We start from the raw sequence: 16,073 nt of genomic DNA, 5'->3' as shown, positions 1-16,073 counted from the left end.
CTGAGTGCTGGGATTAAAGGCGTGTGCCACCACGCCCAGCTTATTTATTATTTTTATTTTATGTGTATGAATGTATTGCCTGCAAGTGTGTAAGTGCCCCCATATCACAAAATGCCTGCAGAGGTCAGAAGGCTTTGGATCCCCTGGAACTGGAGTTATGGACAGTTGTTAACTGCCATGTGGGTGCTGGGAATCAAGCTTGGGTCCTCTACAAGAGCAGATGGTGCTCTTAACCTCTAAGCCATCTCTCCAGCCCCAGCTCTTTCTTATCTTTATACCCAGAGGTTAGTGCATCTCTCAATTTTCGTAGGAGAAATTTCTTCTTTTATGATATTTTATGTGTCTGAGTGTATTGCCTGCATGTATGTAAGTGCACCTGTGTCATGCAATGCTCATGGAGGTCAGAAGAGGGCATCTGATCCCCTCGAACTGGAGTTATGGATGGTTGTTAGCCACCATGTGAGTGCTTGGATTCGAGCCTGGGTCCTCTGAAAGAGTAGCCAGTGCTCTTAACCACTGAGCCATCCCCCCAGAGAAACTTCTTCTATACTAATGGCAATAATGCAAAAACTCACAATTTGTCAACATGCAGAGAACAGAAAACTGTAGCATGCTCAGCTTTAAATGGTACAGCTGGCCACACCCCCTCCTCCCAAGGCTCCAGGATCAGCATGGAACAGCCAGATGTAGGGGACATCTTCAGTGAAACAGTATTTGCCTGACAGGACAGTGCCAGGTGTGCACATGAACTCACAGCAGCTGTTACTGCGTGCACAAGACCCGCATAAGATCAAGCCAGCTAAAAATCCCAGTATGAATAGGGGAGGTCTCATAAAGCTCGGGTAGCTGAGGAACTATTGTCGACTGATGGCTACTGGGGGAGGGAGAGTGTTTCCTTTAGGGATGTGGCCCCTGAGTGGCTCCCCAGTGCTCCTACACCCAGGCACATACAGGGAGCACTAAGTGGACTTATTTGGTTTAAAAAAATAAAAAAGAGGGAAAAGCAGGGTGGGGGTGGGTAGGGGAGAAATTGGAAAGAAGGGAAGGTGGGTGGATTTGATCAAAATGCATTATATGCATGTATGAAATTCTCAAACAATAAAAAAATTAACTGTCATAAACTGTGATATTTTATATGTTGGTGACCCTCCAGGGCACAAGTCTTTTAAAGCGTGAAGGTTAAGAATGCTTTACCACACTGCAGTCATCCAAACTAAAATTGTTAGTAATAACCCTTTTGTACGTGTGTATGTTCTAATTCTATTATGTTCGTCTTTCTCTTTTCCTGTGAGACAGGGTCTCATGTAGTCCAGGCTGACCCACCTCAAAGTCAAGGATGACCTTGAACTCCTGATCCTTCCATTTCAGCCTCCCAAGTGCTGGGATTACAGGCATGTGCCATAGCATTCAGCCTAATCATCAGCATTTTTGTCACATTTATTTATTTATTTATTTATTATTTATTTGGTGTGTGTGTTTATGTTCGACAGTGTGTATGTAAGGTCAGAACACAACTTGTGGGACTTATTTTTTTTCTTCTACCATGTGGATCCTGGGGATTGAACACAGACTTGGTGGAAAGAATTTTTACCCACTGAGCCATCTTGCTGGCCCATTATCTTTTTTTTTTTTTTTTTTTTTTTTTTTTTTTTTGAGACAGAGTCTCCCTGTGGCCCCAGCTGGCCTGGAACTTGCTCTGCAGCCTCCATCTCACAGAGATCCATCTGCCTCTGCCTCCTGAGTGCTGGGACTTAAGGCATGCACCTCCACACCCTGCCCTCATTATCATTTTTTTTTTTTGTGGTCTTTTTGAGACAGGGTCTCCCTGTAGCCCCAGCTGTCCTGGAACTCACTGTGTAGACCAGGCTGGCCTTGAACTCACAGAGATCCACCTGCCTCTGCCTCCCAAGTGCTGGGACTAAAGGCATACGCTACCACGCCCGGCTCCCATTATCATTTTTTAACACAAATAAGTTCAATGCACACTAAACACTTGAGTTCCAAACATGCTACTCTAGAGGCTCAAAATACAGTGGGAATGACTAGACGGTTCTGTAAATTCCTAAGCCTTCTTTGGTTTGTTTTTGGAATCCTCTTTGGAAACTCTATAACTGTTATTTCTTGATACTCTGTTACAAAAGGGAACAAAAACCTCTTTCAATTACAAAGTGTGATGGTCAGCTTCAACTTGACACAACCTAGACTCACCTGGCAAGAGTCTCAATGAGGGACTGCCTACATTGGGTTGACCTGAGGATGTATCTGTAGGGAATTGTTTTAATTAAGTTAATGGATGTGGGAATACCCAGCACCACTCTGGGTGGCATCATCCCCTCAGCGGGGGTGGGGGGGTGGGGGGGATTTAACTGTGTGAGAGTGGAGAAACTGAGCTGGGCATTAGCTAGTGAGCATGCAAGTATCCATGTGTATGCCTGACTGTGCCTGTTTGAAGTTCCTGACCTTTTTTTGACTTCCTCATAATGAACTGTGACTGGGGATTATAAACTGAAATAAACCTCTTTCTCTCCTAAATTGCTTTTTTTTGGTCTTTTGAGATAGGGTTTCTCTGTAGGTGCAGCTGGCCTGGCCTGGAGCTACTCACTATGTAGACCAGGCTGGCCTCAATCTCACAGAGATCCCCCTGCCTCTGCCTCCCAATTGCTGTGATAAAGGTGTGCACCACCATGCCCTGCTGTCCTATTCCTTTTTATAGTCTGAAATCCATAAAATCATATTCTAGTTACATAAGCACTCTAAAATGTTTATTCCCAGGATATAGTTACTAAAACTGTGGCTTATTAACCTCAACAGGTAGAACAGTGACTCTCAACCAAGGATGATTTTTGTGTCCTATGGGACACTAAAGATGTCTGGATAGTTTTGTTTGTCACAACTGGGTACTGCTCTCATCTGCTGCATAAAGACCAAGGATGCTGCTACTCATAGGAGAAGCCTGACAACCAAGGCTTACTTCTTCCCAAATGTCAGCCAGCGGTGCCAAGCCTGATGTAGACCCAGTGGCATTGTACTTTGTGTTTTTTCCCATGTTGAGTATCCGCACCATTCTGTGTTGGGTACCTACTTAGGATCCTGCCTTTCTTCTTTCATTTTAACTTAAAAGTATTCTATTTTTTTAAATCACACACACGCACACACACACACGTACTCACACACGTACATCCACGGCAGCTCCCTTTCTGTAGTCATTTCAGTTCAGCTCCTCTGCAGTGGCTTCTGTATATTCTTTTTTTTTTCTTTCTTTCTTGTTGTTTTGAGATAGGGTCTCCCTGTAGCCCCCCAATAACCTGGAACTTACTATGTAGACCAGGCTGGCCTTGATCTCATGGAGTTCTGTCTGCCTCTGCCTCCAGACTGCTGAGACTGAAGGTGTGTGCTGCCACGACCAGCTTCCATGTACCATTCTGTTTACTAGATTTTCTTTTTATTTTACTCTATGGCCTAGGATTTCTGGGAACTCACTGTGGACTTGGCAGATGATGCTGGGGAACATGGGGGGGACCTGGCTGTGCCCTCAAGGGTAGGTTCTAAGTGGGTCCAGGGACAGGCTCTGTAGAAGGTTCTGGTAGAATCTCTCTCTCTCTCTCTCTCTCTCTCTCTCTCTCTCTCTCTCTCTCTCTCTCTCTAGTGTGTGTGTGTGTGTGTGTGTGTGTGTGTGTGTGTGTGTTTGTGTTTTATGTAGCCAGATTGGCTTTGAACTCCTGATACTCCTGTCTCCACTGTCAAGTGCTGGGATTACAAACCTGGCAGGTACCAGGCTCAGCTCTCTGGTCTGACATTCTGCTACTGTGGGGAGACTGAATGGTTGGCAGATAAGGGCAAGAGCAGGGAGTCAGTTGGGGAGATGGTAGGAAGCCAGTGGGAAGTACCAGAGCACAGGCCTCCTGGGGTCCTAGCTTCACCAGAACCCCCTTGTTTTATAACACTCAAAATAAAAGCCTGCCATCTCCTTTTCCTGACAGACTGGATTGCTCCCAGGTAAGTACAGCCCTGACTTCAGGTCTCCAGATAAAGGAACTGGGCTTCAGGCGCAGCGGGTGGCAAAGACCTCCCAGGGTGAAAATGGGGGTCTCCAGGCGTCACCCAAGGGAGGTCCCTTGCAGGCCTGCACTCACACAGGTTGGCTCCCTAAGTGCCAGGTACTGTGACCACAGCTGTGCTCCCTCCAGTCAGAACTGGAGACAATCCTGGGTGGCCTTAGTTCTCCTGTGAGATGGACAAATCCACAGACCCGACCACGAGGTGGGAAAGCAGGTCAGGGTGGGCGGGGGAGGGCCTGAGGAGGGCAGTGATCTGGACCGTGGCGGGAAAGTCTGTCTTTGTGCCCTCGGCCAGTCTCCTCTCCGCCCCTCCCATCCCCACCGGGAGCCGCCTTCCCAAAGCCTTCTCTCCCCCTGCCTCTGCCCTCCACCCTCCTCCCCGCTCCGCCCTCTCCATCCCAGTCCGGCCCCTGGGGCGGGGGCCGTGGGCCAGGCTGGGGCTGGGGACCGTGCGTGCGTGACTACCTGCACCGGCTCCGGCCACGCACCCTCTGGCATGTCCTGGGCCGCGCTCCTCGGCCTGCTGGCCGGGCTGCTGCTGCTGCTGCTCCTGCTGAGCCGCCGGCGCGTACGGTGAGTGTCCCAGCGCCACGCGGGGACCCAGCCGGGGTGGGATGGGGACCGGGAAGGGTCGCCAGGTGAGGCGGATGGTGCGTGGGTGGGACCGGGGCAGCGTCTCAAGGGCCTCCTCTGCAGCACTCGGCCTCGCTGTGGCTCCATCCTCCTGGTCCTGTTACCAGCAGAAGTGCTGAGTCTGGGGAGGACGCAGAGGTCTGGCCAGGGCCACACTGGACCCCAGGGTTTCCCCGCTCTTGGGTGACAGGGCTCCGTGATCCCCCCGGGGAAACTGAGGCCCGCCAAGGGGGTCCCCTCCCCCGGGGTCCCACGGGGTAAAACCAGACCCCATGGAGACTCCACCATTTAGGAGGAAAACTAACAACTCCTCTTTAAACTCTAGCAGGTCTTTTTGTAAAGTTTTAAAAACCTAATTTGAATGGTACAAAGAACAGAACACATCTGACTTAAAACAAATTCGAAGCCTGGTGTAGATAAGACTGGAGCTTGTAACCCGAGTTCCCCTTCCCCAGGCCTTTCTTTCCTGTTGTTCAGTTTGGGTGGAACGTTCCAGATTTAAACACACACACAAACACACACACGCACACACACACACGCACACACACACACACGCACGCACACACACACACAAAACCACTTTATTTCAGAATGGCTTGAGATTGACACCACAGAGTCATCACACTTCCTTCCATGCTGCTCTTGTGGGTCACCTTTTATATTCTGGAACTTTCATCACATCTGAGAGCAGCTTGTCCAGGACTGTTAGCTAACCCTAAGATGCTGAGGGTTCCCATCAGACTCAGTTAGCATCCAGGGTCTGGTGCAGCTAGTGGGTTCTCTGTGGTTGTTAGACTCCTCCAGAGCCCCACATGCATATTTTAGTAATTTCTCTCACACACAGACATGAACTTGTGATAACACAGGGCAGTGAACATGTTTACATTACAGTGCCTGAAAATCCAGAAACACTGGGAACTTTGATTTTTAAACATCGTGTGAGTTGAGTTTTCCAACAAGCCCACCATGTTTTTCTTCAACCTTCAGGCACTTTTCCAGGTGAAACTGAACACTGTGTTTGTTACTATTTGAAAGAAAGGAAAAGAAAGAAAGAAGAAAAGCAATTGCTACAAAGGAATAGTGGGTTTTCCCTAAGAAACCGGCTCTCTCTGCCTTTCTGGGTGACTTTGGCTACCACAGCTGTTTCCCTCACTCATGATGTTGGACATGACATCTGTCCGTGGCTCTGTGGGGCTCAGGCACGGATTTCTTTATTCCTTTCCAGAAGGATTTTCCAGATGGACTTTTCAGTTGTTTCTAGAGCATTCTTTTCTTTTTAAAAATACATTTATTTGGGGCTGGAGAGATGGCTCAGCAGTTAAGAGCACTGACTGCTCTTGCAGAGGACCCGGGTTCAATTCCCAGCACCCACATGGCGGCTACGAACCATCCTTAACTCCAGTTCCAGGGGAATCCGAAGCCCTCCGCTGGCATTGCATGACATGGGTGCACTCACATACATGCAGGCAATATACTTGTACACATAAAAATAATAGAATATTAAAAAAATACATTTATTTGTCAGGTGAGGTGGTGCATGCCTTTAATTCCGACACTCAGGAGGCAGAGGCTGGCAGATCTTTGTGCAGTAGAGGCTAGCCTGGTCTACATAGCAAGTCCCAGGTCAGCTGCGGCTCCAGGGAGACCCTGTCTCAAAAAAAATTTACATTTATTTATTTTAGTTGTGCATGTGGAGGTCAGAGGACAACTTGTAGGAGTTCGTTTCTTCTACCATGTGAGTCCTGAGATTGGACTCTGGTCGTCAGGCTTGGTGGCAAGCACCTTGGTCCACTGAGCCATCTCACCGGCCCTACTTCTAGAACTTTCTGTGTTTCATATACTGAACTGTGGTTTGCCTGCAGGGGCCTGTGACCTGTGCGTTGCCTGGGGCAGGTGGGACAGCTAGAGGATGGATTCTGGGAGTCTGGACATCTGAGCTCTGGACGTTCTAATCTGAGGGAAGGTCCCCGCCTGTGGGGGGAATTAATGTTTTCTGCCCCAGTTTCCCAGTGTTTAAAGTGGGGCAGACGATAAAGATGGTGGCAGAGTGGAGTGGCCGGAGAGGAGGGACACCCCCACCCCACAAATGCTGTTTCTTCTGACCTTTGTTGACCAACAGTCTGAGAGCTTATGTCAGGATGAAACTTTTGTTTTTATACCTCTGAGTATCGAGGAAGATCATGAGGAGACTTGCGGAGCTGTGGGGATGGGAGCCAGTGGCAGCTGGGGGATGGTAGTCGCACGTCCCCTCCCCACTTACCTAGTGGCACTCTGGTTGCAGAGGTTCCGAGAGGCCACGTAACTTGTTCAAGCTCTTCCCCGATTAAAACTCTGGACTATGGAAAAATTTCATTCCCAGGAAAGATGAATCTTTGCCCTTTCTTCACATCGAGTTGCTGATCTGACCACTCAGAAATCCCAGACGATAAGGAAGGGAGCTATGAACCAAACAGTGTTAAGGAAGGATGGGTAGGCGAGTGCTGGAAAGACTTGCGTAGACAGTGACCCAGAGTTTGAGTGGAAAATACGCAAGGCTTCCCCTGCCCTGCCCCATTCCTTTCTCCTGACCAAACTTCAGGGTGATTTCTACCACCCTATCTTACAGCTGAGGCTTGAGGCTTACATGACCTTCCCTAGATCACACAGGAATTATCTTCCGCATCTGTCCAGCACTCCACAGTTCATACTTGTTCCAGTAAAAACTAAACTACAGCGTTGAGTAAATGCCTCTAGCATTTACAGTCCCCCCACCCCTTACCCCCACACCCCCCCACCCCAAACAAAGGTGTAGCACACACCTTTAATCCAAGCACTGGGAGGCACAGGCAGGTGAATCTCTGTGAGATGAGGCCAGCCTGGTCTACTTAGTGAGTTCCAGCCAGCTTGGGCTATAGGGAGAACCTGTCTAAGTAAAAACAAAACAAAACAAAACCCAACAGCCCTCTCCCCCTTTTTTTATTGTCAGAAAGAGTCTCACAACATAGTGTTAAACAATTGGAACAGGTCACAGAGTTTTAGTCACCAACAAATATTTGTTCTGTTCCCATTGTGTGGTGCTGCCCTAGGTCTGGCTGTACCACCTACTGGAAACAGAGACAAACCAAAGAAGCAAGAACTCTTTCCTGTGCATCTTAAGTTCCATGTATGTCATGATGTCCTTTCAAGGACATGTAAGTAATGTAAATAAAGAGCGAATAAGCAATCACTGGAAAAAAGGCAGAAGGGAGCTGGGGTGGGGAGCTGGGGTGGACCCTGGTGTGTGTGTGTCCCAGATCTCTCCGTGCGCAGTCCCGTGCTTTTCTTTGTAAGCTTTGGAGGTATGGAAGGTTCAGCTATGCAGACAAGAAATGATTTAAGACCCCCTTGTTGCCATATCTTGATTCTGTAGTCAATTTTATTTTAGGTGTATGAGTGTATTGCCTGCATGTAAGTGCACTCGTGTTGTGCAATGCTTGTGGAGGTCAGTAGAGGGCATCAGATCCCATGGAACTGGACTTATGGATGGTTGTTAGCTGCCATGTGGGTGCTGGGAACCATGTGGGTGATGGTTAACTGCTGAACCAGTTCTCCAATCCTGTAGTCAATTGTTTAAAAAAAATCACAGATGCCATGATATTTTGCCCTTAACTATTTCAGAATGCGTGTAAAAAAATGAGAATCTCAATTCCGTGATCCTCTGAAGAGTAGAAAAATGAATTCTTTAAAAAAATATTTTATTTATTTTTATTTTATGTGTATGAGTATTTTGCCTGTTTGTATGTATGTATATATATATATATATATATATATATATATATACACACACACACACACACCAATGTCCTGCAGTGTTCAAAGAGGCCAGAAGAGGGTGTTGGCTCCCCTGGAACTGCAGTTATGCATGGTTGTTAGCTGCCATGTGGGTGCTGAGAACTGCGTCCTCTGCAAAGAGCAGGAAGTGTTCCTAACTGCTGAGCCATTTCTCTAGCCCTCCAAACTATCTTTTAAAAAAAGGTTTACTGCCAGGTGCGGTGTGCATGCCTTTAATTCCAGCATTCGGGAGGCAGAGGCAGGCGGATCTCTGTGAGTTCAAGGCCAGCCTGGTCTACATAGTGAGTTTCAGGACAGCTGGAGCTACAGGGAGACTCTGTCTCAAAAAGACCAAATAAATAAATAAATAAATAAAGAAATAAAGAAATAAAGTCTCTTTAAAAACTCAACTTGATAATGATACTTTACATAATTGTAGTAGCGCTTGGCTGCTCCAAGTACATAAATCACTAAGATAAGACTGCAGAAGTTTACTGAGGCATCTCTTGTGCCTCATTTAGTCCTTGCTAGTCAAGATAATGGGTCTACTGGGTACTGCATGTGTGCCCAGAACTAGTCTGTTGGGAGCAGTGCTGTAGGCCGTTGGAACCTGCCACGAGTCACAGTGGTGGGCCACCTCAAGGTCTAGAGCAAACAGTGGCGGATCTCTGTGAATTCAAGGCCAGCCTGGTCTACATAGTGAGTTCTAGGACAGCTGGGGCTACAGGGAGACTCTGTCTCAAAAAGACGAAAAAAAAAAAGAAAGAAAGAAAAGAGAAAACTGGAGTTTCTGTGGTGATGCACACTTTCAATCCCAGCACTCAGGAGGCAGAGGCAGGCAGATCTCGGTGAGTTCCGGGCCTCCTGGGATTACAGGGAGACCCTGTCTCAAAAAGACCCCCAAAATTTTTTTAAATTATTTTTATTTTATATGTATGAGTATATTGCCTGCATGTAAGTGCACCTCTGTCATGAAATGCTCACAGAGGTTAGAAGAGGGAGTCAGATTCCGTAGAACTGAAGTTATAGATGGTTGTTAGGTCCCATGTGGGTGCTGGGAACCAAACCCGGGTCCTCTGCAAGAGCAGCCAGTGCTTTTAATCGCGGAGCCATCTTTCCAGCCTCCACTCCTGAGATTCTAATTAAGTGTTCTGTTTATCCCGCGTGCTGAGCCTTCTCTCTTTAAAGATTCTCTTTACCCCTGCCATGCTGGGCATAGCATTTTACATTTTTATTTGTGTGTGGAAATGTGTGTGCCATAGTGTGCTTGTAGAGGTCAGAGGATGACTTTTGGGAGTTAGTTCTGTCCTTCCACCATGTGGGTTCCAAGGATCAAACTTAAGTTCTCAGGCTTGGATGAAGGTGCCTTTACCCACTGAGCCATCTCACTGGCCCATAGATGGCTACTTTTGGTGAGAATTTCCCAATTCAATTTCTCTTACTATGCAGTGCCCACCCCAATGCACTCCCCTGATTAGTTTCTTACCTCTTCAAGTTTACTTCTGCCTCCATCATGGACTCCTTTTTTGAATGACAAGCTGTGAAGTTTCTCCAAGTTTAACCCTGGGAACTCTGATCTTTCTGCTGTCTTCCTCCAAGATCTTACTCGCTCACATGGCTAAATACAATTTCAAGAGAATGATTATCACCAGTTAAAAAAAAAAAAAAAAAAAAAAAGGTTTTCTTTTTTTTTTTTTTTTTGACACAAGAGCTCCCTGTAGCCCCAGCTGGCCTGGAACTCATTATGTAGACCAGACTGGTCATGAACTCAAAGAAATCTGCCTGCCTCTATCTCCTGTGTGCTGGGATTAAAGGTGTGAGCCTCTACACCCAGCCCACACCTGCTTTTTTCTAATGGTGAGGGGAAGCGACATAGAATAATTTAAGGAGACCCTCCATTAGTGGCAGACAGGAATCCTCAGGGGCCTGTGGGTAAGCCCTGGAGGAAGTCTGGGTTAAGCAGGTTAAATGCAAGCTGAGGTTACTCCAGTCTAACAGAGTAGAAATCCAGCAAATCCTCCCAGGGCCTCAAGCCCTGCACAGGCATTGATTGGGCAGCCCACTAACACTGCACATCTAAGCCAGCCTCTGACCTTGGCATTTCAGAACCTGGACTGCATGTCAGGCATGTTACCTTCGTATGCCCCTTCGCCCTCTGGTGATCTCTGGGAGGAAGGCCTGCTCACCGAAACCTGACTGTGTACTGTTCATTTATGTTTCACATTTTCTTTAAGCACTGACTATGTACCAGGCATGGTTCCCAGAGCTGGAGGGAACACTGGGTCCCCACCGTCTTGAAGCATTCACCCAGTGAGAGAACACCATGGTCGAGGGGCCCAGAGAGGGGCGACAGCCACCAAGGCCTCCCTCCCTTGGTTCACAAAGGCTCAGGGGAGGCTGGGAGCCATAGGGTAGATAGCAGGGCTGGCCCCTGATCTGTGGGTAAGGAACCAGCAAAGTCTAGCGGCCCCCACCTAGTGGGAATTAACCTTCAGAGAATCAGAAGTGGAGTCTTGGTATCTGAACCTGGAATCCAGGATGGGATGGCCAAAACTCAGGTCCCTCCCTCCCTCCACTCCTGGCCTGGCAATGCCTCAAAAGAGTAAGTGTCAGGGAGCCTGGGAGACCACAGGTTCTAAAATAGAGCCGTCTTCGCCCCTGCTGTCCACAGGCTGAGTCACCCTGGAATGTGGCTGGGCCTGGGTTGGCTTGGGGTCCAGCACAGGGGAGCCGCCAGCAGCATCAGGGCCAGGCGCCTGGGCTCCCACTTCCTGCCTTTGTCCACATCTTCTTGGGTTTCTCTGGGGCAGAATAGGAAGGCAGCCAGAAATAACACCTGGTTCTCTTCTCCTCTGCCATCATGGGGTTAGCTGGAGGAGGAATCCCCTCTTGTCCCAAATATGGCCCAAGGAAAATCTCAGGCTGTACGTGTGGGCAGGCTGCTGATAGCAGCTCCCAGTGACTCCATTTCCTCACCCATAAAGTGGGGGTGAAGATGCTGACTGGGAGTGATCTGGGGCTAGGGAACGTCATGAGCGTGGGCTCACGGCCAACCTGCCTAAATGGAAACCCGGTTCCTCTCCAGGAACCCTCCAGGCAGGGGCCTCAGTGATTTCAGTCTACTAATGAATGGGGTTGAACAACCTTCATTACTAACTCCAGAACATTTTCACCCTCAGTAAAACCCTGAGTCTGATGGTGGCCAGTTCTCCATCCCCGCCGTCCTGGCAACCACTGCAGATGTCCAGATTATGGAGTCTTTCACCCACCATCGTGTCTCTCAGGCTCATTCATGTTGTAGTATGGGTTGCTGCTTCATTCTTTTTTTATGGCTGAATAATACTCCATGGCATGGTCATGCCACATTTAGTTTATCTCACTGTTGGTCAGTGGACATGGGGTTTTTTCTACCCCATGGCTGTTATGAACAGTGAGCAGCAGTGTACATGCTTATGTGTGAATGCATGTTTCTACTTCTTGGGGCTAAATTGCAGTGTCATGTAGTATGTTTAACTGTTTAAGGAATGCCAGGGTGACTTTTAAAGCACTTACACCCATGTACCTGCCAATGTGGGTTCCAATTTCTACACAACCTTTCCAACACTTATTTTTCTTTTTAAATTAAAATAATGCAGCCATATCAGTGTATATAAAACGGTACCTTGGCTGGGCATGGCAGTTCACGCCTTTAATCGGAGCACTTGGGAGGCAGAGGCAGGCGGATGTCTGTGAGTTCAAGGCCAGCCTGGTCTACATAGTGAGTTCCAGGACAGCTGGGGCTACAGGGAGACTCTGTCTCAAAAAGACCCCCCCTCCAAAAAAAATAGTACCTTGTTGTGACTATGTTTCATCTTTCGTGCCCACTGACTATTTGGGCTTCTTTGGAGAACGGCCTACTCAAATCCTTTGTGCATTTTTATAGTTAGTAGGTTTATTTATCTTATTAATTTTTTGGAACAGAATCTCAGTATGTAATCCAGGCTGGACTCAGGCTCATGGTCTGACACAGTGTCCCACCATAGCCCAGGCTGGCCTCAGACTCCTGGTTCTCCCACAGCCAGCTCATTCATCTTCAAGCTGGGCTGTTTGACTTCCAGTTTAGCTCTTTTGTTCACTCCCTGATGGGTTTAGAGCCTCTGCCCAGGTCCTTGCTCCGTCTCCAGTGTCCGGAGCAGTGACTGCCTTATACTTCATACTGGGTGAGCAAGTGGATAAATCATAGAGAGGAGAGCTGTGAGGATTCACTGACTTATTCACTCTTCACTCATCCATTCACTTATTCACTCATTCATTCATTCATTCATTCATCCATTCATTCTCTGACTCAGTCGTGAATGCATGTATTCTCTCATTCATTTGGCAGATGGGTGTCTAGGGCTCTTTGCATCTCTGTGGCTCTGATGATTCTAGGGCTCAGATGGGTCCTGACTGGGGCTAATGGACCTCTCGGGGACTTCCTTAGCTCACTGTCACTCCCATGGGGGTGAAAGATGGGATGTGACTTGCCCCAGGAGCAGGGCACAGTGCAGTGTGAATCCAGGTGGTAGGCAATTATTGCTGCGGCTCCTTGAGCCGGTCCTGAAGACAGAGATGGAGGCAGGAGGCAGAGTCCATATAGGACAGTGATCCCCGTGTCCCTACTGCAGTCGGTGGCAATCCTCTCTGTTCTTAGAGCCAGTCACAGAAGCTGTCCCTTATGCCAAATTCATCTCCTACTTTGAATCTCTTCACCAGGAGCCCCATCCCCCCATCAGGTCTGGCCCACTGGGGAGAACCTTTGTTTTAAAAAACTGCCCCATCATCCATGACAAGGAAGTCACACACAGTGTGGGTATCACCCGTCTGCCTTTCTCAGGGTCTCACAAGTGCCTTACCACATTCTTCTCCTAGAGCACTCTGACCTTGAACAGCACAGATGTAACCTTTGCACCTGGGCTGAGCCAGCCTGGCTCTCGGACTTCTGCCAGGCCATGGTTGGACTCTTGCCACTTAGAGCCCTCAGGTTCAGAGCCAATGAGGGGAGTCAGTGCTGAAGCTAGTGCCCCACCATCTTCTACCACCTGACTGGGCAGGAGAGGGACTGTGAGATGGCCAGAGCGCAGACTGTGGCCTTCTGCGTGCTGGAAGGTCTCACTGGCAGGGAGATGCCTCTGCAGGAGATCCTGACTGGCTCCCCATTCTCCATCCTCACCCCTGGGTCCTTTCTCTGCACAGCAGCCAAAAGGATCTTCAAACCTTTACCAAACCTCACCCCTCCTGCATAGACCCTCTTGGGCCCCCATCTCACTCAGAGAAAAAAAAAAAGTCTCACCACTGCCTGCACAATGTGGGTGTCACCCGTGACCTCCCTGGCCACACTTGCTTCCCCTTGCTCAGTCTACCCACAGCAGCTTCTCTACTATGCTTTGAGCTGACAGCACCTGACCCCAGGGCCTTTGCCCTTGCTGCTCTGTCTTCCTAAAAGCTCTTCTTAGATGCCCAAGGGCCCCTTCCACCTTCAGCTATCCACTCAGTGCATCCAGGGGGAAGCCTGCCCTGTCTCTCTACTGACCTTCCCATGACCTCTACTCTCTTGCTTTGTCACATGGTGCTAAGTTCTGTGGTTTCTGCAGGCGGCCAGGGGAGCCTCCTTTGGACCCAGGCAGCATCCCCTGGCTGGGCCATGCGTTGGAGTTTGGAAGAGATGCTGCCAGCTTCCTCACAAGGATGAAGGAGAAACATGGTGATGTGTTTACAGTGAGTACCACTGGGAGGGAGGGGTGAACAGCTGGTTCATCACTGGAACCACTGATTCCTTCAACATCTGCCCACACCCTGACCTGTCCATCCATCTCCCATCCAGGGAGGCTGGCTTTCTACCTGTCTCCCTGTCTTTCCAACTATACATGCCATGTTTCTTTGACTGCCTGCCTTTTAGAGTCTTCCAGTATCAAGCTGTCAGGATTTGGTATCCTGACCAACACTTGTTTGTCCATCCAAAGACCTCCACCCACCCCTCAGCCTCCACTTTCTCTGTCTCTCCATGAGCATCCACTGTCTGCCTTTCTACCTGACATCTCAGCAGCCTTCTGTCCTAATACCTGAATGTCAGTCACAGATTGTTTCTGACTGATAGTGACTTTGATGTCACTGGGACCAAAGTACCTGACATACAACTCAAGGGAGGAAGGGTTTTAAAAAAACTTTAAAACAGTTATTATTATTATCACCATCATTATGTGTGTGGAGATATATGGGTGCCATGATGCACATGGAGGTCAGACAACTTTGTGGAGTCATCTTTATGTGGATTCCAGGAATTGAGCTCAGGTCTTTAGACTTGGTGGCAAGCAACTTTACTCAATGAGCCATTTTTCTGGCTGGGAGGAAGGGTTTATTTTGGCTCATGGTTTCAGAGGGTTCTGCCATGGTTGTTTGGCCTCTTGTACTTGGGCAGGGCAACGTGGTAGTGGTAGGGTGGATGTGGGAAGGTGTGGGTGTAAGTGTGGGTACTGGTGGGAAGGTGAAGGTAGGACCTGTGGCAGAAGCTGTTCTCTTGGTGACAGGAAGCAAAGGAAAGGGGAAAAAATGGGAAGAAAGAGGCCAGGACAAGATACATCCCCTAAGACACACTCCAGGGGCTGCTTCCTCCAGCTAGGTCCTGCCTCCTGCCTCTCATCCACATCTGAATCCATCAGGAGAGTAACCCAGTCACTGGGGCAGAGCCTGTGGTCTAATGGTCTCTGGAAAGGCCCTTACAGACACACCTGGGATGGGTGGACTTCACTAGTTGTGCTGGATAGTTTTAGTGTCAACTTAACACACCTGGGTTGAGGGACCCTCAATTGGGAATTGCCTCCATTGGACTGGCCTGTGGCCATGTCTGTGGGGCATTTTCTTGATTGTTGAGTGATGTGGGAGGGCCCAGCCCACTGTGGGTAGTCCCCCCCCGGGGCATGTGGGCCTGTGTTGGATAAGAGAGCAAGCTGAGCAGGGGCCAGGAGAGCAAGCCAATAAGCAGCATTCCTCCATGGTCTGTGCTCCAGCTCCTGCTTCCAGGTTCCTGCCCTGAGTTCCTACCTTGGGCTCCCTGATGAACTGCAACCTGGAAGCTGTAAGCTGAATAAACCCTTTCCTTCCCAAGTTGGTATTGGTCAGAGTGTTTTGTCACAGCAATGGAGAAACAAACTAAGACACTAGTCTCTTAGCACCTTCTCGGTACAATCAGGATGACAGTAAAGATTAGACATCACATCTCCACCCATCCATTTATCCATCTGCCTTTCCATATATTTACCTAATATGTTTGTCTATCTATCCATCATCTATTTGTTTATTATCTATCTATCCATCATCTATCTATCTATCTATCTACCACCTATCTGCCTATCAATCATCTATCTATCTAGCATCCATCTATCTATCATCTACATAGCATCTGTCCATCATCTATCTAGTATCTATCTATCCATCCACATTTACACAGCATTCTTCCACTCTTGTGCCTAATACTCATCCTGCTTCCATTCCTCCCTAGACTGCCTCTCCACTGGCTTCCATCCGTCCTCCATGCATCTACCCATCTTTCTCTCCACTGCCCACCCAACATTCACC

The 16,073-nt window shown here is 48.5% G+C and overlaps 1 protein-coding gene across 1 annotated transcript in view; it reads left to right on the top strand.

Moving 5' to 3' along the window:
* The first annotated feature begins 4,432 nt into the window (after positions 1–4,432).
* Ptgis (prostaglandin I2 synthase) overlaps positions 4,433–16,073 on the top strand; it is a 41,850-nt gene continuing 30,209 nt past the window's right edge. The window contains exons 1-2 of the mRNA XM_008834855.3: positions 4,433–4,631; positions 14,093–14,216. Of these exons, the coding sequence (XP_008833077.1) occupies positions 4,555–4,631; positions 14,093–14,216 (201 nt within the window). The 5' untranslated portion in view covers positions 4,433–4,554. The remainder of the gene's footprint in view (positions 4,632–14,092; positions 14,217–16,073) is intronic.

This window comes from Nannospalax galili, unplaced genomic scaffold, assembly GCF_000622305.1.
Source record: "Nannospalax galili isolate Female #2095 unplaced genomic scaffold, S.galili_v1.0 scaffold1037, whole genome shotgun sequence".
NCBI lineage: Eukaryota > Metazoa > Chordata > Mammalia > Rodentia > Spalacidae > Nannospalax > Nannospalax galili.
The sequence above is the reverse complement of the archived record's forward strand: the minus strand, read 5'-3'. Positions and strand labels throughout refer to the sequence as shown.